The sequence below is a fragment of the Brachycentrus maculatus genome, unplaced genomic scaffold (assembly GCF_059751285.1).
Source record: "Brachycentrus maculatus isolate JH-2025_06_01 unplaced genomic scaffold, ASM5975128v1 h1tg000324l, whole genome shotgun sequence".
Lineage (NCBI taxonomy): Eukaryota > Metazoa > Arthropoda > Insecta > Trichoptera > Brachycentridae > Brachycentrus > Brachycentrus maculatus.
This window is the reverse complement of record NW_028281073.1, coordinates 395,845-417,525: the sequence shown is the minus strand read 5'-3', so window position 1 is coordinate 417,525 and position 21,681 is coordinate 395,845. Positions and strand designations below refer to the sequence as shown.

The 21,681-nt window shown below is 35.6% G+C and overlaps 1 protein-coding gene across 1 annotated transcript; it reads left to right on the top strand.

Annotated features, from left to right (window-relative positions):
* The first annotated feature begins 3,486 nt into the window (after positions 1 to 3,486).
* Positions 3,487 to 21,361, top strand: eve (homeobox protein even-skipped). Its single transcript, XM_088268454.1, has 3 exons — positions 3,487 to 3,873; positions 13,712 to 13,911; positions 20,328 to 21,361. The coding sequence occupies exons 1-3, from the start codon at positions 3,741 to 3,743 to the stop codon at positions 21,219 to 21,221; spliced, it is 1,227 nt and encodes a 408-aa protein (XP_088124580.1). The 5' UTR covers positions 3,487 to 3,740; the 3' UTR covers positions 21,222 to 21,361.
* Positions 21,362 to 21,681: the final 320 nt, after the last annotated feature.

Sequence of the window (21,681 nt, the reverse complement as noted above, 5' to 3'; positions counted from 1 at the left end):
TAAAATCAGTCGCAACACGTGTTTTGGGATACAAACAAAAGGCGATACATTAAAAGCGATTTGAATATGTACCTTTGGTCTAGGTATATTATTCCTTAAATGCACGTCATTAGCTGAAGTGGTACCTAATTTGTAAACCAGATAGTTATTACACGGTAATTTCGAGAAACCCCCAAATTATCGCTCGTAAACTAATATATTTCTACCTGTTTATTTGCTATCGACTTTCTTTTCTCGGCAAACATGATAATAATTAGTTTTGTTTATGTATCGGTCGGCAGAAAATAATTGGAAATGGTTTAAACTGAGATTAAGTAAGGGTTAAAAGCCATTAGGGGATTATAACACTTTACGTTACTAGGTAGAAACTGGGCCATTGGTTATTTCAAAATAAAAATACAATTGTTTAACATTTTGTGTAGTTTTTTAAGTGTGGAAATAGCGCTATGGTAGTGAAGGGTAGTATTATTTTTTGACATCTCATCAAAGATGAAGAAGGATATAGAAGTCTGGGCATTTACGGGGCTGACGACCTGGGGCTGTCATAGGCTGGTTTAAGTGATCACTTTACACACGTGTAACATTCACCAATTCTACCCATTATTGACAACCACACTACTCAAATTCTTGGAAGTTCTGTATATATGAACCAATTTAGAAACCTTGTTCTTGAATCACTAGAACTTCACTAGAGACATCTATTGGTGAGATGTAAAGAAGCTTTTTATTAAGCAGAAACTCTTATATTAGTATGTGAGGTCCGAATCCTGGATTATAATCACACACATGAGAAACGCCAGAAAATACCATTTTCATTTTTATTATTTAAGCTTATAATTTGACCAGACAATTTATTTACAACATTTTGAGTGTGTCCGAATACTTGTTCACAAAATCTGGATTATCTCCAATTACAGGAGTTATTTTCATTTTTTTTGACACCTCATCAAAGATGAAGAAGAATAGGGAAGTCTGGGCATTTACGGGGCTGACGACCGTCATAGGCTGGTTTAAGTGATCACTTTACACACGTGTATGGGTAGAATTGGTGAATGTTACACGTGTGTAACATTCACCAATTCTACCCATACACGCCCCGTAAATGCCCAGACTTCCATATCCTTCTTCATCTTTGATGAGATATCAAAAAATAATATGAAAATAACTCCTGTAATTGGAGATAATCCAGATTTTGTGAACAAGTATTTGGACACACTCAAAATGTTGTAAAGGGTAGTATTGTTTGCATGCTGTGTTAGTGATTGTCCTGACGAAGAGACGGGTACGTCTCGAAACCGGTGGACATAAAAATCTCGGTGAGTGGTTATATACTAATATTATTAACATTTTTGTAAAAAAAGTAAATGCTTTAAATATTAATAATATTGATAATAACATAAAAATACACATTGACCAGCTCTAATGTATGGGAGTAAAGCGTGGGGTTGGCATAATAAGGATGAAAGTACAACGAATGCAGTCGAAATGCGATCTGTCAGTGCGGAAAAAACCATGTATGATGTTCATTGGAACTATTGAGTGATGTAATGAAAGAATGCAAGGCTAAGATGAGCATTATGGATAAAATTAAGAAAGCTTTGTTGAGAGAGTTTGGACATGTGGAACGCACGAGTTAGGAAAGAACGGTAAAATCAATTATAGGGCGAATGTAGTTGGAAAAAGGAGCAAATGAAGATCGAGGAAATCTTAGCACGATAAGATATCGCTCGCTCCTTTCAAGAACGTCATAAATCAAAAAACTTGATTTTTCAGGAGAACGATTTAAAGTTTAAAAATATAATACAATGTATTAAAAACAAATATCAAGCCACTTATTGAACTTTTTACTGTGCAACAGATCTTTTTGGGTAAAACCTGAAGATTTTTTCTCCATTTGAAAAATATTTAGTAAGTATATTTAAAAAATAATTAAACAATACCTTTTCTTCAAAATGCAAAAACAACACTTTCTGCCCTGTAGCGGGTAAATATTAAGTTAAAAATATGCCGCTTTTGCTGGGATATAGTACATTTTCTGGGCATTCCGAAAACATGCACAACTGAAAATTGACGATTTTTGATTTATGACGTTCTTGAAAGGAGTGAGCGATGTGTCAAATTTCCTGTCAGGTAATACATACCTACTCAGCGAGTAGGTATGTATGAGGAGATGCATGAATGTGGAAGAGGTGAGATATGTTTGCAAAGACAGGGTGGTGTGGCGTTCTATTCTCTCTGCCTACCCCTGCGGGGAAGCAGCGTGATGGTTAAATAGTTTAAAATATGCCATCCAACTAACCATCATTACCCGCAGAAGTAGGCAGATAGAATAGAACGCCTCACTACAATCTGAATGACTTTTTTTTAAATCGCCTCTTCCACATTCGTGCATCTCCTCATGCATACACGCAGATTATTACGAATCATATCTAGATTTATTTTGACATACATTCATGGGGTCAAAATCTAGGTAGGTGTGTTTTTCAAATGGCCGAATATAGAGAATACTGAATTTGTATCGAACTTAAAAATTAAATTAAAATTAACAATAATAAAAATACAAGGGAAATATTTTAGAATCAAATAAGTACTCGATAAAATTGTGGGTAGGCACTTTTTTCCGCTTTTAATGGCAACTCTGTAGGCTCAGATTTAAAAAGAGAACGCTATTCAAACATGGAATGGTTCATAAAGAAACGTCATTATTTGAATTTCATGGCGCGTACAAAGCTTTCCTTAGTGCCTCAATAAGGAACGCCATTTCCGAAATTGCGTTAAATCCTTTGCTTTGAGCAATTAAACCGATAATGAAAATAAATTATACGTCAAAATTCGCGCGGGAACCTTACTCTATTTAATTTTCTCTGACGTCCATTTATGCTTCATAATCTCCCGTTACCCCGCATATATCTCTCTCACCCGCACTGATTACATTCCAATAAGTGCGAGCGAAACGCCGCATAATTATCGTCATAATCTTCGGGTCACTCCGTCTCGCTCGCACCCGCCATATCCAAACCCAAACAAAAGAGACGCCTATAATCTAATTCCCAGAGCAGTTATTACGTTTCTAATATTCCCAGCAGATGCCGTCGCGTTTCTTGGTCGGAAAATGCAACGCGTGCAAAAGAGAACGAGCGTCATAATGTCAATAATGATACTGTAATTTTATCCCTTTCTAACGCTTGAGGAAAGATATTGCGCAAATGAAACAAACGATGCGGCAATTCAAAGGTTCTTATTACAAAACCGCCATTGTTAAAAAAAAATCAAAGATATCCCTCTCATCCCGCGTACGTTGAAAAGAGACAGATTCGAAATCTTTTCATCTATTGGAGCGGAAAAACAAACTCGGCTCCGATTGGCCGGCGTTCAAACTGTGGGCGGAGTCGTCGCTTTGAAAATATACAAGGCTCCTCCTTCATTTTTGAACACGTTCGAATTTCGTATATAGAGATGTGTAAGCGGTCCGAGCTAATCAGTCGTTGACATCGACATTTGCGGAGCGGATCGACAGTATTTCACAAATTAAATCGATATTTTCGTATTTCGATCAAAAATTACAAAAACATTTTAAAAATCAATAAAATTTAGACATTTTGTATTTCTATCTACTGTTTTTTGTGTGAATATTTGCGTGATTGTGATTTTGACGTCATGTTTTGAAGTGTCAAATCGGACAGTTTTGGATTAGTTTTTTCGCGATTTTTGTGACTTTTGACACTTTCGACGGTTACGAAATGCAGGGATTTAGGAATTACGGTGTCGATGTGCATAAAAACAGCAGCAATCCGTCGATCGTCGTGGATCTGATGCCGCCTCAATACACTGGGATGGGTAGCCACTCGCCTCCCGATTCTCCGAAGAGCAAAGGTAAGACTCAGTCTACATTTCAAAATCTTATTTAATATCTAAATGATTTATAATACCATTTGCCTTGACACCATAAAATAAAACCTATTAGTTTTACCGTCGCATACTTTTCTTTCATATTAGATACGAACTACAAAATAATTTGACATATTTAAAAAATGACAGTTCAAAATGAACCATGTAACAATTTAACACATTTGTTTAAACTGACATTCTGATGAAATTTTATCTAATATGCACCTGCTTAGATAACTTGATATAACTACCCACATGAATTGATGTAACAAATATTTCAAATGTTGAATGGAAGGTAGGAATTTACATACATATTTTTGCATTTTATGTAAATAAATTTTAGAATAATATAGAGTATTTTGATTACCTATAAGGTATATATCACATACCTACATGAAAACAACGTGATCAATCGTACTCTGTTATAGTTGTTAGGTGAAACAAACTTAAAAATAAATAAATAATGTAACTAATGGGTCTTCAATTTCATAATTGGGATGTATTCCTTACTTTTTTCGCACAAAGAACAATGTAGTATTATTCCATATTATTTTTTGACATCTCATCAAAGATGAAGAAGAATATGGAAGTCTGGGCATTTACGGGGCTGACGACCGTCATCGGCTGGTTTAAGTGATCACTTGATCCTGTAATTGGAGATAATCGAGATTTTGTGAACAAGTATTTGGGCACACTCAAAATGTTGTAAATAAATTATCTGGTCAAATTATAAGCTTAAATAATAAAAATGAAAATGGTATTTTCTGGCGTTTCTCATGTGTGTGATTATAATCCAGGATTTGGACCTCACATACTAGTATAAGAGTTTCTGCTTAGTAAAAAGCTCATCTCACCAATAGATGTCTCTAGTGAAGTTCTAGTGATTCAAGAACAAGGTTTCTAAATTGGTTCATATATAAAGAACTTCCAAGAATTTGAGTAGTGTGGTTGTCAATAATGGGTAGAATTGGTGAATGTTACACGTGTGTAAAGTGATCACTTAAACCAGCCGATGACGGTCGTCAGCCCCGTAAATGCCCAGACTTCCATATTCTTCTTCATCTTTGATGAGATGTCAAAAAATAATATGAAAATAACTCCTGTAATTGGAGATAATCCAGATTTTGTGAACAAGTATTTGGACACACTCAAAATGTAGTATTATTCCAATATAGGTATCTTCTCATATGTACCTAAAAACAACGTCCATACCACTTAAACCTGCAACTATAGGTACCTACTTAAAAAAATCTCATTGTATATTTTGGTGTCGAAAGTCTACGTAATGAAAGGGCATGTATGACTAGATGTCTAGATGTGAAGGAAGCTAGGAGTGGATGTCAGGATAGAAGAGTGTTGGGTTCCAACCTCTGCTTACCCCTGCGGGGAAAAAATCTGATGGCAGTAGTAGTAGTAGTATGATGTAAATTTATACATATATGTATTATAAAAAATGTTATATTACATATATATTACTTGACACTTCACGTTTAATTTGTCAAAACATAATTCATATTTATTATATTTTACGTTAATAGCATGACATAATGACATGACAGTGTGTTGAGATGGTTTGGACATGTAGAACGAATGAGTGAGGAAAGAACGGTAAAACAAATTTATGAGGCGAATGTTAGCGGGAAAAGAAGCAGAGGAAGACCGAGAAAAACATGGCAAGATCAGGTATGCCAAATACTTGAAAGTGGTCAGGTTAGGAGTCGTAACAATCGGCGGGTATGTATGAGGAGATGCATGAACGTGGAAGAGGCGAAGAATGTTTGCAAGGACAGAGTGGTGTGGCGCTCTATTCTCTCTGCCTACCCCTGCGGGTAATATTTGTCAGTAATATTTGCCAATACTATTTTCCTAAAATAAATACCATTTAGCTAATATCATTACAGGAATCGATTAATTCTTTTGCAGCAATTAAATCCCTAATACCTGTACCTAATCCATGTACCTATGTATGTATGTATGTTAGCTTAATGGGTCAAACAATGGATGCTTACTATAAAAATAATATAGATCGACTAGGAAACATGGGAAGTCACCTACACAACTCCGTTTATTTAATCGTTTTATCGAAATTTTTAATAGTGCCAAATACGGCGAAAAGAAATAATGACGATCAAAATTACATCTCATTAAAAACGGCATGGACATTAATTGCTTTAAAAAATGGATTTGCATCATATAAATTTAAACAAATAAATATATTTCCCTCTCCAAACATAATAGCTTATCTTACCTTGCTAAGACTATCCTTACTTATCTATTTAATAATCACTCACATAAGATAAGAAAACTCCTAACAGCAAAGCCCACATATCGCTCACTCCCTTCAAGAACGTCATCAATCAAAAATCGTCAATTTTTAGTTGTGCATGTTTTCGGAATGCCCAGAAAATGTACTATATTCCAGCAAAAGAGGCATATTTTTAACTTAATATTTACCCGATACAGGGCAGAAAGTGTTGGTTTTGCATTTTGAAGAAAAGGTATTATTATTATTTTTTATTATACTAAATATTTTTTGAATGTATAAAAAACCTTCAGGTTTTACCTAAAAAGATCTGTTGCATATGAAAAAGTTAATAAGTGGCTTGATACTTATTTTAAACACATTGTATTATATTTTTAAACTTTAAAAACGTTCTCCTGAAAAATCAAGTTTTTTGATTTATGTTGTTCTTGAAAGGAGTGGGCGATATTTAAGTACTATACTTTTAATTTGATAAACTTTATGGTAATGTTCATAGAACTACAACATCCATAAAACTGAAACGCATCAAACAAAATCAAACATTGGTCAAAGTAACTTAATTTAATGCAATAAAGCTGTACAACGTGCTTCCAATATCTATAAAGTCGTTAAAAATAGAAACATAATACAAAAGTACTTTTCATAAGTGGATAATAGAAGTGGGCAGATCTGAAATGGATCGCATCATTCAGCCATGTCGTATTTGGTTGCATAAACAATTTTCTTGCATTAAAATTCTGTAAATAAATTTTGTAAAATGTGTCCTAGGCACGGGAAAACCCAGTGAGGGTACATTATATGTATTTTATTTATTTATTTATAATTTGTATTTTAAAAAAAAATTAGATTCAAACTATTATAGGTAGCTAGGAAAATTTCACATTAGTAAAGATTATACACATACATATAAGTGATCACTTAAACCAGCCTACGATGGTCGTCAGCCCCGTAAGTGCCCAGACTTCCATATTCTTCTTCATTTTTGATGAGTTGTCAAAAAATAATATAATAAAAGCATTATCCGCACCTTAATGGTGCATAGGGCACTGCTTCATATAAACGCAGTGTTATCTTGATCGTTTACACGGGAAGGAAAGGTGATCAGCCCTCCGCTTTAAGTACCAGTCCAGGGTAATATTGAATAAATATTACAGTGAAAAAATCACTTATTTTTATTTGACTCCCCTCTGGGAATCGAACCCGGAACCTCCAGAACGGTAGCCGAGCGTGCGGCGAAACACTACGAAGGCGGACAAAATATTATAGTAAAGATTATGTTTTTACAACAAATTTTCAATCAACATAGCACTGTATGAAGTCAATAGGTGTAGATAAGTTTGTAGCATTGTAAAAAAATATGGAATTAACCTTTTCCATACATAAGCGTCGATCTAAACAACTTTCTCCATATTTTTCGTGTAAAAATACAAAAATAATACTGGATATTTTCCTAAATTTTAATATTCACAGTCCTTCCGGGAAACCACCCTTCCGTAATAAAATCAAACAGTTCACTTATCGACATTATCCCGAACAATTTTATACCATTTCTGCTAAGTATGAATAATAAAAGGCATTAGCAAATGGGCAACCAAAACTTGTCCATGTGCCCAAAATTGCCCCAATAAATATTTACAGTCCTCTGTCGGCACATCACTAATCGCATTTCTTTTACGGCCGGCAATTAGGACATCTCTATTGTCTCGGTTTTCCATAGAAACTTACCCATTGGCAGCTCTCTCCGTCATAAAACTGGGTCTCCCATACAAAGGGAGTCTGGAGTTTTGTTATCTGCTTGTATCTGTGGAATTGGGATCGAGAGATTTTTAAAATGTGGAGGTAGGTTCACGATTATTTGGGCGGTTGGTTGAAAAAAAAAACCCTTAGTTGAAACTAATAAAAATGTTTCAAAATACCATCACATTTAAATTACTGTGCAATTTCCGCAACGTAAAAGTGCCCACCTACTTGTAGATTTAGAGCGTTTTTTTATATTTATTATTATGAGGTCAAGATCTTGCATCCTTAATGTCACTGCGACCATTTTAGGTATATTGTGACCTCAAAAGATTAAGAGTATGGTTTCTGTTAAAATATTTTTAAAAATCAGTAATGTTTTTAAGTTTTGTACTGACATTTCTTGGTGGAACTGTATTTTATAGAATAAAATTATACAGTTGTTATTTTATTCTATAAATTCTATGTTTTACAATATTTCAATCAAAATACTCTTCTTGGTGTGGTTTGTTTTTACGAGGGGTTAGCCTCCTGCGATGTCGATTCCCAGCTGTCAATCCATCTCTTTGGTGGCCTCTGTGAGAGTCGTCTACCTTTAGTTAGTCGTGTAGTACAATATCTGAATGGTTCCATTCTCCTCGTATGCGTATACCAATGTCTTCTTCGTTGCCTTCCCCACCTAACGACATCTTCCATCTCACATATTTCTCCTATCCTCAAAATCGAACCGAATCAAAATCAAAATTACAAATTCTGGATTGTAGGTAGGTTAGGAGGTATCAATTTAGGAAGATTAAATGGTTAAATTAATTTTAGAGGAGTTTCTCCTTTGCCTAGAGATATGGGTACATTCACAGATTCGATATTCATAGCATATTGAAGGAATTTATCCTTCGTCGTAGAGAGAAGCTATGTACATAGGTACCTACTGCTTTTCTATACCACATCGCTATTTTCAGACCAATTTATTATTTCTAGTCAATGTATCTAGATCGTCATCTGTCCTCAAATACACGAGGCAACACCAAAACTAGCAGTTTATTTGACATCAATGGACAAAACAACTTGACAATGTAAACCCCATAACTCGATTTCATTGAATAGATCCACCATCAAATTTACACATTGAAATGTTGACCGCATGTCATCAATCCCCATTAGTTTATTAGAGATAATTTAACTCGTAGGGGGTGGAAATTCAAACGTCAATGTGATATTTGTGATGTGTGAAAACGGCAAGGTTTAAGGTTTTTTTCGTTTGGTAGTATTTCAGCTAATATTCGAGTTTATATATGTGTGTGTGTTTAATAAAATAATAAAACTGATGTCGTACATAACAATTGCCAACTTTTCACTGCTAAGATATGTGAGAGGATTTTTTAATCGATTTTATTGTATCAATAAAATAGGAAATGTATTTTATATATTAAAATCATTGTTAACTTTGAGGTATGGTTATATAACAGTCTCCTTATCATTCATCGTTCACTTTGTGTAATACCAAATTCGTTATTATTTCGAAACCGATAGTCTCTGATTAGTGTTCATTAAAGTGGTATTACACAAAGTGAACGATGAATGATAAGTAGAGTGTTAAAATAAGGAATATTTACTACCCATGAAAGAAATGTGGCTTATACATATTATGAAGTATTTTACGTGAAAATAGTTGAAGGATTAGACTCACTCTGCTTAATAAAATGACCGACTTAGCTGTTGAGCTAAGATAAATAAAAAATATATCGTAGTCATACAGGAGAAAGTGACCAAGTGCATTTGTTTACAAAAACGTGATCATTGACTATTTGATATCTTACTAGCTTAATATTACCCTGAAAAAATCCCAAAGGATTTTAAACTTGGAAGTATAATATATATTGACTAGTTAAAAATGACTAACTGCATTGATGTTTATTTTCTTGACAAGCAATAGTGACTTAAATGGCCCTCCTGAACATTTTACGTTTTTGTAGTTAGTCACTTTCTCCTGTACGACTACGATATATAAAAAACATTCTAAGAAAAGGTTTTTGTTTTCATTTTCGTCCACGTTTTGTAAAATTTACAATTATCCAATGTTTGAATTATTGATTCAAGATTATTGGTGGCTTTAGCTAAAAGCTACTACATCTGTCACTGCTAATAGCGTGTAGCTACCAAAACGCCGGTTAATTTAAAAATAGCCAGGCTATCCATCAATGTACACCTCCATTCTATGGACATCCATACGTGTGGGTGTTGAAAATTATCCCGTCGGCGCACGCGCGTCCCTATTAATTGTCTCCAAATTGTCACAGATTTGGCGCTATTAATTCTGTCAAATTGACAGTCGAGGGCGTCCCCTCCCTAAATGGTGTTATTTAGAGATGTGCCGGTCGGGATTCACCGAATTAGCCGAATTGGCGCGTGGCAATTACATCGATAAATGTGTAATGGGATTGTGTATTGTGTTTTTATAGGGGAAGCGAATCGAGGAGTAATTGCCCGGAACCCAAACGTGTTATAATGATATGTTTTGTATTCTTTCTTTGTGTAGTGGTTAGGACTGTGTGCAAGACGTCTCGGGGTCAGTTATCGACGGAATTTACGCGCTATTTTTTATTTATCTAATATGCTGATAGCGTTTTTAATAAGAGGAACACAGGAGAATAGGTCGATAAGGATTGTTTTTAATAGAAATAGAAAAATATATCGGGAATTATTAATTATTAGTATTTACGAAGTAAATTTTAAATAAAAATAAACATTTATATTAATTATCTAACCATCACGCCGTTTCACTGCAGAGGTAGGCAGAGAGAGAAGAACGCCACGTCCTAATAAAAACACCTTCAAAGAGCTGAAATTTTCAAAATACAAGGTTTGAAAAAACCTATGCACTATGATGTAGTGCTCTATACACCATTGTGCACAAATACGGACTAAACTTAATATATTTTTTTTATATACTAATAATTATAGTGTTAGCGGTTCTAAGAAAAACATCTTTAAAAAGGCTGAAATTTTAAATATACAAGGTATAAAACCTCTCCACTACAATCTAATGTAGTGCCCTATACACCATTGAGCGCAAATACGGACAATAGTTAATAAAAAAGACGAAACAGGAATTAGATTTATTATGTTTTTTTTAGTTTCTACATACCAATAGTATTTAGCGGTCCCAAGAAGGTTCAGAGGACCTCAAAAGGACCGCAGCTTCAAACCCGCCGCGGACAAATATTCCATTAGTATCCACCCGCGAAGTGGACCGACGGCTGCCTGCCTACGCGACTTCGCGCCACACGGGAGTCGAACCCGGGATTGTAAATATTGATTACAAAGTTTTACGACCTCACCTTCGGCTACCGTTTGAAATTAGTGTTATAATGATACGACGGCAATGAATCATAGCAACAATATTCTGATGTCTACACATTTTATTTATTTATTTATGTTATTATTGTATAAGAATGTGCGGCAAAACGATGTATGGTATGATAGATGTTCTAATGGTGATATGAGGAAAGAATGCAAGGCAATCCATCAAACTAAGGATGGTATGTGAGATGGTTTGGGCAAGTGAATCGAACGAGTGAAGAAAAAAGTATAAAAAAATATGAGGTGATTGTAGTTGGTAAAAGAAGCAGAGGAAGACCGAGAGAACTTGGCATGATTAAGTTCATGATTTCAAATACTTGAAAGTGGACAGTTAGAGGTAAAGATAGTCTGCTGACAAATTTGTACGTTCTTTTCTCTCTGCCTACCCTGCGGGGAAGCGGCGAAGTGGTTAGTTATAATAAAGTAACATTAGTTTTCTTATGACATTTTCTTCTTTAAATTGTCTTCACCTAAATGGTGCAAAGGGCACCGCATCGGATTGACGCTACTTTATCTTGATCGTAAATAATATGATGTTTTCAATTATTTTAAATAAGCCAAAATAACCACGACCATCAGGAAACATTAGGGAACTAGGCAGCTACCTAATAAAATTGTAAAAAAAAAGAAAAAAGTACTTACTGCATTTATACAGTTTAAACTAGGAATATTTTAAATAGAACACGTTTAAATCCCATTTCCGCACAGTCGGCCGCTAATTGGTCGGGAGACGAGCTTCCTGTCTACGAATTCAAAATTCAAACAAATAATGGAACAAGAAAAAAACGACTCTAAACGTCAGATTTCAAAAAAGGAACCAAGATAAAGTACCCACTTGAAAAAGCTGAGACAAATTACCGCAACGTCTATATCTGTCGATAGTGATGGGAACGTCTTATTTTAATGTGTAAAATAAAGAGACACTTTGTAGAGATACCAAATCGTCCACTCGAAGCGCCTTTATGGGTCTCACAGATTTAATAGGTCCTTTCTACGACGGTACTTCGTATGATAATTTTTCAAGTGGCCCGTGAGAGAGTCGGTCCCTTTGAACGAATGGATTTTAAAGTGTCGATATTTTTTTGTTTATTTATATTTTGTTATGTTTTTCTTAATGTGTGTGCTACCGACTCTTGAGTTGTTTTTAAAAACCCGGTAATTGACGGATGAGCTTCCGGGTTACGCGGTTTTTCGAGAAAACATGGACATTAACTAACTAACTAACCGTCACGCTGCTTCCCACAGGGGTAAGCAGAGAGAATAGAACGCTTTACCACTCTGTCTTGTCAAATATTCTTCACCTCTTTCACAATCATGCATCTCCTCATTTCGACTTCTGACCCGGCCACTTTCAAGTATTTGACATACTTGATGATGGACAGATCTTCTTTGGCTTCTTCTGCTCCTTTTCCAACTACACTAGCCCCATAAATTTGTTTTACCGTTCTTTCCTCATTCATTCGTTCCACGCGTTCAACCCATCTCAACACATATTTCTTAATTTGTAAATGATGCCTTGCATTCTCTCCTTATAACACCATTCGAGCATCTACCATACATCGTTTCACCGCGCTGAGAGATCGCACTCCGTCTGCATTCTGTCTACCTACATCCGTCTTTTGACAACTCCATGCTTCATTTCCATACAAAATTATTATTTTGATAATATTTTTTTTAAATATTGACAAAAACTGAAATACAAGCCAAGATTTCCTGTCTTTCTCTGCTCCTTTTTCCAACTACATTCGCCTCATATTTTTTACCGTTCTTTCCTTACGCATTCGTTCCACATGTCCAAACCATTTTTCCTTTCTTAATTTTATCGATAATACTTGACCCGAAGAAGTCGAATCGATCCAATAGTGGAACATCTGCCTCTGAAGATAAAATAAATAGAAAATAATACAATAAAAACACTCCAAGACATTTGTCCACTTAAAAATTACTAATTTTCATTAGCTAACAAGGTGTCTAGACTAGCTAAGTGGTTATGGGTCCTGATTTAAATACAGCCACACATTTTGATGCATGGCTGTCACAAAGATATATGTGACAGATGTATCTATGTATGTAACCCAATGTTAGAGACTGTTGACTTTCGTTTAGATTTTTTTTGTATATATATTCAAAACCCCTACTCACTTCATCGTAATTCATAGGGATAGAATGAAAAAAGAACAGTAGGGCAAATTTACGATGCGAATGTGTCTGGCGATAGAAGCAAACGAAGACCAGGGAAAGCTTTGTATGATCAAGTGGGTATTTCAAATTCTCAAAAGTGGTCAGGACAGGAGTTGGAGTAATAAGTGTTGTGGCGCTTTATTCTCTCTGCCTACCTCTTGCTTACCTTTATGCCTCTCTGGGTATCAAATTTCCAGCGTGGTATCCAAACGCCTTAACCACTACACCACGGAACCTGACACATATGGCAATACTTATGATTTTTTAATTTTTTTTTCGCAGATTGCGTCAGTCCGAGCCCGGAAATGCACGGGTCGCTCTCCGGGTCTTCAAACGACCCCAACATACGGCGATACCGGACCGCCTTCACTAGGGAGCAGTTGGCCAGACTGGAGAAGGAGTTCTTCAAGGAGAATTACGTCAGCAGACCGCGACGGTGCGAGCTGGCCGCGCAGCTTAACCTACCCGAATCTACAATCAAGGTACATAATTCAATTCATAAATCTATAATAACGATTTTTTAATGCATTTTTTACCGTCGAAATGCGTTCTCACAGAAGAATGTGCTGCATTTTTATTTTTGTATTTTAATCATCATTGCCCCTTACAAGGGCCCAGAGCAGCCGTGTACTAAGCTTCGAGAATAGGTGTCTGCGGAGAATTTTAGGCGTGCGGTGGTTTGACTTTGTGAGGTGTGAAGAGATAAGGCGTAAGACGCAGCAAATCTTGGTCAAAACTGTCGTCAAGAAAAGGCGATTCAGTTGGCTTGGCAATGTACTCCGCATGCCTCCCGAGAGCCGCCATCAAGCTTGTCTCTTTTACGACCACTGCTGACAATTCGTCGGCAGTTCTCGTCAGAACTTCGGGATGCGTATCTGACTATTGGGAGGATGCAAGGGAGCTGGCAGCCGATGGAAAAGCCTGGAGACAGTGGACTCCATATGCTCCACTTAGGGAGCGGATATGTTTTAATAAAATAATAATAATCATCATACTATTCCACAAAGTTAATGCCAAATTAATAAAAAATATGAGATAAATGAAGTCGGAAATTGGAGTTTAAAAAAAATGAAAAAAACTTGGCATGATCAAATATTTCAAATACACACTAGGGCGTGTTCAAGTCAGGAGTCAGGATAATTGTCGTGTATGTATGGAAGAGGCAAAGATTCTTTGCAAAGACAGAGTGTTGTGGCGTTCTAATCTCTCTGCCTACCCCTGCGGAAGCAGCGTGATGGTTAGTTTGTTAGTTTAATTCATAGAGACCCATTTTCGTTAAATACTGCCTTATGTCAAATTTAAAGATGACGTCAGAAATATCATTAGAGTTGTAATGTCATATTATTATTTATTTAATTCATTATTATTATTATGCTTCAAAAACCCTTATCCGAACCCCAATGGTGCATAGGGCACTGCATATAAACGCAGTGTTATCTCAAGATAACACGAGAAGGTAATGTGATTAGCTCTCCGCTTCGCCTACCACATACTTACATTTCTCTGTCCCCCCTTTGAGAATCGAACCCGGGACCTTCAGTACGGTAGCCAAGCGTGCTGATCATATTACACTGAGGAGGCGGACTTTGAATACCCAACGTTGAAATGTTTTATTTGTATTTATTTATTTAATTATTATTACAACGCATAATTATAAATAAATAGTAAAGAAAAGCCGTTAAAATTTTATTTCCCTAAAAATTCTGAAGCTTTCACTACGCATGCGCTAATTCTGTCAAACAAAAAACTAAGTGCTAATCATGCTTTTATCAAATCGCATTATACACGCAATTATCACCTCTGGGTCTCTTTACACAAGGCGCACAATTGCCCGGTCGGTTTACGGCCGGACGTCAAAGGGGCCGCCGGCAATTATGGCCTTTATGACATCGCTAATTAAGACCCACATTGGCTTGCGTTTTATTATTTGTTTTATTGGCGGTGTTCAGGAGGGAATCTGATCGCTGCGTTCATTTGTGTAAGGGTGATAATTGGTTGTGTTTGTGCCCGGCCATTGTGAAATTTGGTTAGATTTTAGCGAGATTTATTTTATTGTTGTGGCAATAGTGTTTTTTTGACTGATTCATGGATGTAAGAATGTTAGAACTACTTTATAGATGGATTCGGTATTTTTTTTAAAGTATTTACTTACGTCATTATTTTTTAATATAACGAACAACAAAAAAACGTATCCATGTTTTTTCACGCGTCTTCGATTGTCATTTTGTAGAAAACTTATAAATTTTGAGCATATATATATCAAGTATGTTATGGCATTTTAAATAGTGTAACATTAAATTTTTAAATTGTATTTTCTATGTAGAAAATAATACGTAAGCCTGGTTACTCACAGGGCTTGTGACCTGGCATTGGCTGGCTTAAGGCATCACTCTGTAAGCAATTTTTTAAGAGATTAGAAATTTATAAAAAGCGTATTAAACCATCAAATTTTTGAGCGAATTTGAAAAAAAAATATGCCAACATAACAACGGTGATCGATGTTCAAATACAGTGCTTTTCTTGTTTAATTATTTTTAAAAACAAAATGTTAGTTTGCTCAAAATCTTAAATCTCCTAAACATTTTACTGGTTCTTTGAAAATTTTACACTTGCTTTCCAAATCCACGCGTTTTTTTTTACCTGTGAGTTTTTTTTATATCAATGGCAGCTCCATCTGTTGAAAGTAACAACTACTCGTGGAACACTAAACATTGCTTATGGCGAATAGTGCGCTTCTTGACGGCTGTTATAATTTGTTTTCACTTTTTCTTTAACAAGACTGAGCTGCAGCAACGCGTGGCCTAGTACAAATAAAGTTATAATAATAAATGGTGTCAAGAATTTAAAAAATTCGGGTTTCACCCTTTTTCCTAAGCACAGTCGAATTATCTTCGATATTACTCTTCTGGGGATGGTCGATGTGCGTATCTCGGATGCTTAATTGCTTAATGCATATCACATGATAATAGATATCGCTTGTAAAAGCCGCGTTGTAAAATCGCCGACAAACAGAAAGGGTATAAAAGGTGCCCAACACATCATGGCCTTTAATTTCGGGCTCCTATGCCGCTTATACACGCACCTGGTTACAGGGAATTCCAACCCAATTTCGACTTTTCGATCTCCGGATAAAATTTACTATGAAATTTTCTTATTCAACTCAAATGTGTAAATAAAAATATGTATTATATATACAAATGTTTACATAATTTTCTGTTTACAAATGTTTATTTTAGGAATAAAATAAACATTTGAAGGAATTCAACACTGATATTTTCTATGGAAAATTCAAATAATGACGTTTCTCCATGACCCATTTCAAGCATCAAAAACGTTGTTTTTTTTTAAATCGGGGCCTTCGATGTTGCCATCAAAATAAAAATAAAAAGTACCTACCCACATTTAGGTACCTTCTTCAAATATGTACTTCCCGTTGCATTTTCGTTTTGAATATCAATAATTCAAAGGTAAATGTAGTATTTTATTAACGTTTGTAATGAATATTCGGGACATTTGTATGTATTTGATATTTATTCACCCATCTGGGAATTTAACCCAGAGGTTCTAGGACGGTAGCCAAACGCTCTAACTACTGCTCTATAAAGGTGGACAATTGTTTGACAATACCTTATGTAACGCATTGTTTATTAATCCTTCACTTGGTAAATAGCACTATTCCACAAAATCAATTATGCACATTTTTCGATGTATTCCGCATGCATCATTATCAAACACCGTATGAACGAGTATATAACAATATGACAATGACTAAAGCCTCCCCCATATTGTCTATGTTCCCATTGATAAGAAATAAGAAACAGGTCCTACCAGGGGGCTTCATTTTTAAACTTTCCAAGGGCACAACTCTAAAATTTAGCCTTACCTTTACATACGGAATTAGGATAACAATTCCGAATGCATCGAAACACGTTCCGCAATGGATTTCAATAAAAAATGGTATTTACCAAGTACATTTAAATTAAAAACGAACAGATATTATTATTAAGTGCTGAATCAATTAATGAAAATTGTGTAACCCATTCTATGGGAGGTTGAAAAGCAATGCTTTGAATTTCTGTGTTTATTATGGCACGTATATGTATTGTGTTTGTATTTAAGTTCGGTGTTTAAGTTATCATAGCTGTGTTAAGTGGTGTGGTTATTTGGCTTTGATTATAGCGCAGTAGATATGGGCGATCGAAGAAATAACGAATTAAATAACGTCTTTCAAGGAAACCGTTAATTCATTCGGTTTTAGGATTCGATCATTGAAAGCTGATCACGTCAATCGGTGCACAAATTAAGTCGCGTATGGCGTATTTCTAGCTCATATTTGACAATTTGACAGCAAAACATTGAGCTGGTTAGAAATATAAGCAGAGAAAAAGTAACTAATGCCACCATAGACAAAATATGGAACATGCCTTTGATCAAAATTCACATTTCGAAGGTGGACAAACTCGCGTTTGTGTAAAGACAATACTTAACATATTGTGGACCAAGAATTAAGTACTCAATAGATTCTTATCATTGTAATATATTTCCTGTTGATGAAAGATTCTTGGCAGAGTTATCCGGAATAATTATTATAATGTTGGTATCCATTATGCTTTATGTGTAATCGAAACAAATGTCTTGTATTTTTTGGCAATTTATCAAAAATACCATCAGTTTTCTGAATATATAGGTAGTGTGATTTATTTCAACAAAATTTAAGGCTATTAAACGCTAATGTCATGTCGCTCACGTCTTTCAAGAACGTCATAAATCAAAAAACTTGATTTTTCAGGAGAACGTTTTTAAAGTTTAAAAATATAATACAATGTATTAAAAATAAATATTAAGATCCGGTATTTCTCGGTAGAGAATTGAAAGCCGATACATCAGTTTTTGGCGACCAAAGGGTTGATCATAATGGAAAACAAAAAAAAACAGCTTTAAAAACTTGGTGTTAATTGACGCTTCAAAACCTTTCATGGTATAAATGTGGTCTTAACTTCAAACGATGAAGCGTTACTTAATGGTGTTTATTTCGTCAATTATCCTCAAAAAATCCATTCATCGCCACTCAATGACTGTATACAAATCAAATACCAATTTGATTAAACCTTTCAGTCATGCAATTAAGTTTTGTGTCACCATTTATGCATAATGATGTCGGCATAGCAGAATTACATTAATGTAAAAAGTAAAATCAGATAAATAGATAATTTCGTGTGTTTGGGTAGTATGTTTTCTAGGGATGGAAAGATTGATAGACATAGAAAGGAGAGTGAATGCTGGGAACAAAGTGAATGGTGCACTGAAATCAGTTATAGCAAAAAAAAAACCTATCAGCGGAAGCTAAACTGGCAGTGCACAACTGTCAGTTTAGCCGAGTCCTGGTTCCAACTCTAATGTATGGAAGTGAAGCATGGAGTTGGCAAAAGAAGGGTGAAAGTAGACTGAATGCAGTCGAAATGCGATCTCTCAGAAGAATGTGCGACAAAACGATGTATGATAGATGTGCGAATAGTGAAATAAGGAAGGAATGCAAAGCTGAGATAAGCATTATCGATAAAATTAAGAAAGGTGTGTTGAGATGGTTTGGATATGTAGAAAGAATGAGTGAGGAAAGAACGGTAAAACAAATTTATGAGGCGAATGTTAGCGGGAAAAGAAGCAGAGGAAGACCGAGAAAAACATGGCACGATCAGGTATGCCAAATACTTGAAAGTGGTCAGGTTAGGAGTAGTCAATCGGCGGGTATGTATAAGGAGATGCATGAACGTGGAAGAGGCGAAGAATGTTTGCAAGGACAGAGTGGTGTGGCGCTCTATTCTCTCTGCCTACCCCTACGGGGAAGCGGCGTGATGGTTAGTTAGTTAGTTAAAATCAAGGAAAATTTGGCATGATCAAGTATTTCAAATACTCGAAAGTGGTCAGGTCAGGAGTCGGGATAATTGGAGGGTGTGTATGAGCAGACGCATGAATGTGGAAGAAGCAAAGACTGCTTGCAAATACAGATTTGTCAGGCGTTCTTTTTTCACTGCCTACCTTTGTGAAGAAGCGACATATGGTTAGTCAGTTGGTTCATAAGTGTTTTATTTATTGTTTCGGCATTAACTTTGTGGTAAGACATGTTACAATGATTAGAGAAAACACTTCGTTTTTTACCACTTGAGTTTTATTATAGACTACATGTTTCAGAAGTTAAACTTCCATCATTCAGGTCTGTATAATAACTCAAATATAAAATATAAAATTATAAATTAATTAAAATTAAAATTGTAAATCAATTTTATATTTTATATTTTAGTTATTATACAGACCTGAATGATGGAAGTTTAACTTCTGAAACATGTAGTCTATAATAAAACTCAAGTGGTAAAAAACGAAGTGTTTTCTTTCATCATTGGTTCATAAGTGAACAAGATATGCCAACATGCTACAAATTGCCTGCAACATGGAAAAATTAGCGTTTGGCTGGTAAAAGTAACTGACGGAATGAAATGGAAGTGGAGGACAGAAGGCTGAAGAAAAAGAAAAAGAAGATTTGTTTTGAATATTTGAAAGCATTAACTTTGTTGATCGTATTGATTTATTATTTTGAGAAATAAAAAGACTTTGTTTTTTAGTTGGAACAGTTGGTTGTTAATAAAAATGTGAGTGGATAAAAAAACAAAGTCTTTTTATTTCTCAAAATAATATAAAAAGAAGATATGGGAACAGTTATAGTCTTTGAAACAAAATACATAATACGTAGATTGTTCAGCCGAATCGATCAAAAATATTCATCCTGGTTCTGATAAAAGTGATAGAAACTAGAGCTATAGATGTCTCCTTTTCTTTGCCTACAGTGTATTCTGTGTGTCTTTGTATTTTTCTGTTTCTAATAAAGTATTTTCTTTTTTACCAGGTCTGGTTCCAGAATCGTCGCATGAAGGACAAGAGGCAAAGAATAGCAGTCGCCTGGCCTTACGCAGCTGTCTACAGCGACCCCGCCTTTGCAGCGTCAATCCTTCAAGCAGCGGCCACCTCAGTAGCTCTTCCTTACGCATACCCAGGTCTGGGACATCCTGGACTTCCAAATCCAGCACTGCTAGCTCACTCCCAAGCCCACTTTCCGAACCATCAGCTCTTAAACCACACTGGAAACCTCTTGGGGCACCCGAATCACTTCAGTCCTTACAACCACTACGCCAGATATGCTCCTTACCCCATTCCTGCCAATTCTTCCATCAATACTTCAAGCTTGCCGCAGAATACTACAGCTAACCAGCGCCCTCAAAGTCCAGTTAGATCAACTTACCCAGCGAATTTGCTGCATTCGATTAATCTGACGCATCAAATGAACCCTTCGTCGCAATCTACGTATTTAAACCACCTTTCTGGAGCCACAAGGAGTCAGAAAGATCTAGACGCATCTAGGAATTCTTCGTCACCTGTCACTGTTTCGTCCAGCAGGATGAAAAACAACGAAAGCCCTTGCAACTCCGAAATTAGTGTCAATTCCAACTTGAGTCTCTCTCCTGTCAGCCACGTGGGAAGTGCAGACATCCACGCAGAATCCAAACCACACATGGACAAGATTTTGAGCCACATTGGACAGAAGACGTATCCTCAGTATGGAGACGTCTTGAGGCATCATCAAGCTCAGGATTCGTACAATCATCAAGCGTCTGGGAGAGACATGACGGTCCACAGCTCGCTTCTGGAGTACGAGCAAAAGCAGAACTTTAAAATCGAAGAGCAAACTGGCCTTGTCCAAGAAAAGCCGAAACTTTTTAAACCATACAAAAGTGAAGCGTAATTTAATATGTGTATATATATATTTAAAAACTGCATGGAAAGTACTCATTAAAATTAAATTAATTTACTTAAAAATTAGGCATTTTAAAATTTAGAATCATTATGACGTAGGTTGTAAAATTAAGAAACTAAATTGTAAACCGATTTCATTCATTGATTTGCTAGTCAGTTTCTGGTAATAAATATCATTTTTTATTTAAGTTTTACTTGGTAAATACCACTATTACTTAAAATCTATTATGACACGTGTTTCGATGCATTCGGTATCATTTCCCAAACACAGTATGTGAAGCTTGGTCCAAATTTGAGAGTTATATATGGGACGTTGAAGGATAAAGAGGGGGTAGGAGATGTTTGTTATTTTGTATCAGTGGGAACATAGACAAGGGGGGAGGCTTTATGGCTGTCCAAAATCAAAACACAGTAAGGGAATTTTTTTTGTAGTATGTTTTTTTTGCATT

Bases quoted from the DNA above. Each gene is read 5' to 3' on its own strand.
- eve (XM_088268454.1), top strand. From the start codon at position 3,741: ATGCAGGGATTTAGGAATTACGGTGTCGATGTGCATAAAAACAGCAGC. The intron at 3,874-13,711 runs GTAAGACTCAGT...TTTTTTTCGCAG, and splicing joins CGATTCTCCGAAGAGCAAAG to ATTGCGTCAGTCCGAGCCCG. The intron at 13,912-20,327 runs GTACATAATTCA...CTTTTTTACCAG, and splicing joins TACCCGAATCTACAATCAAG to GTCTGGTTCCAGAATCGTCG.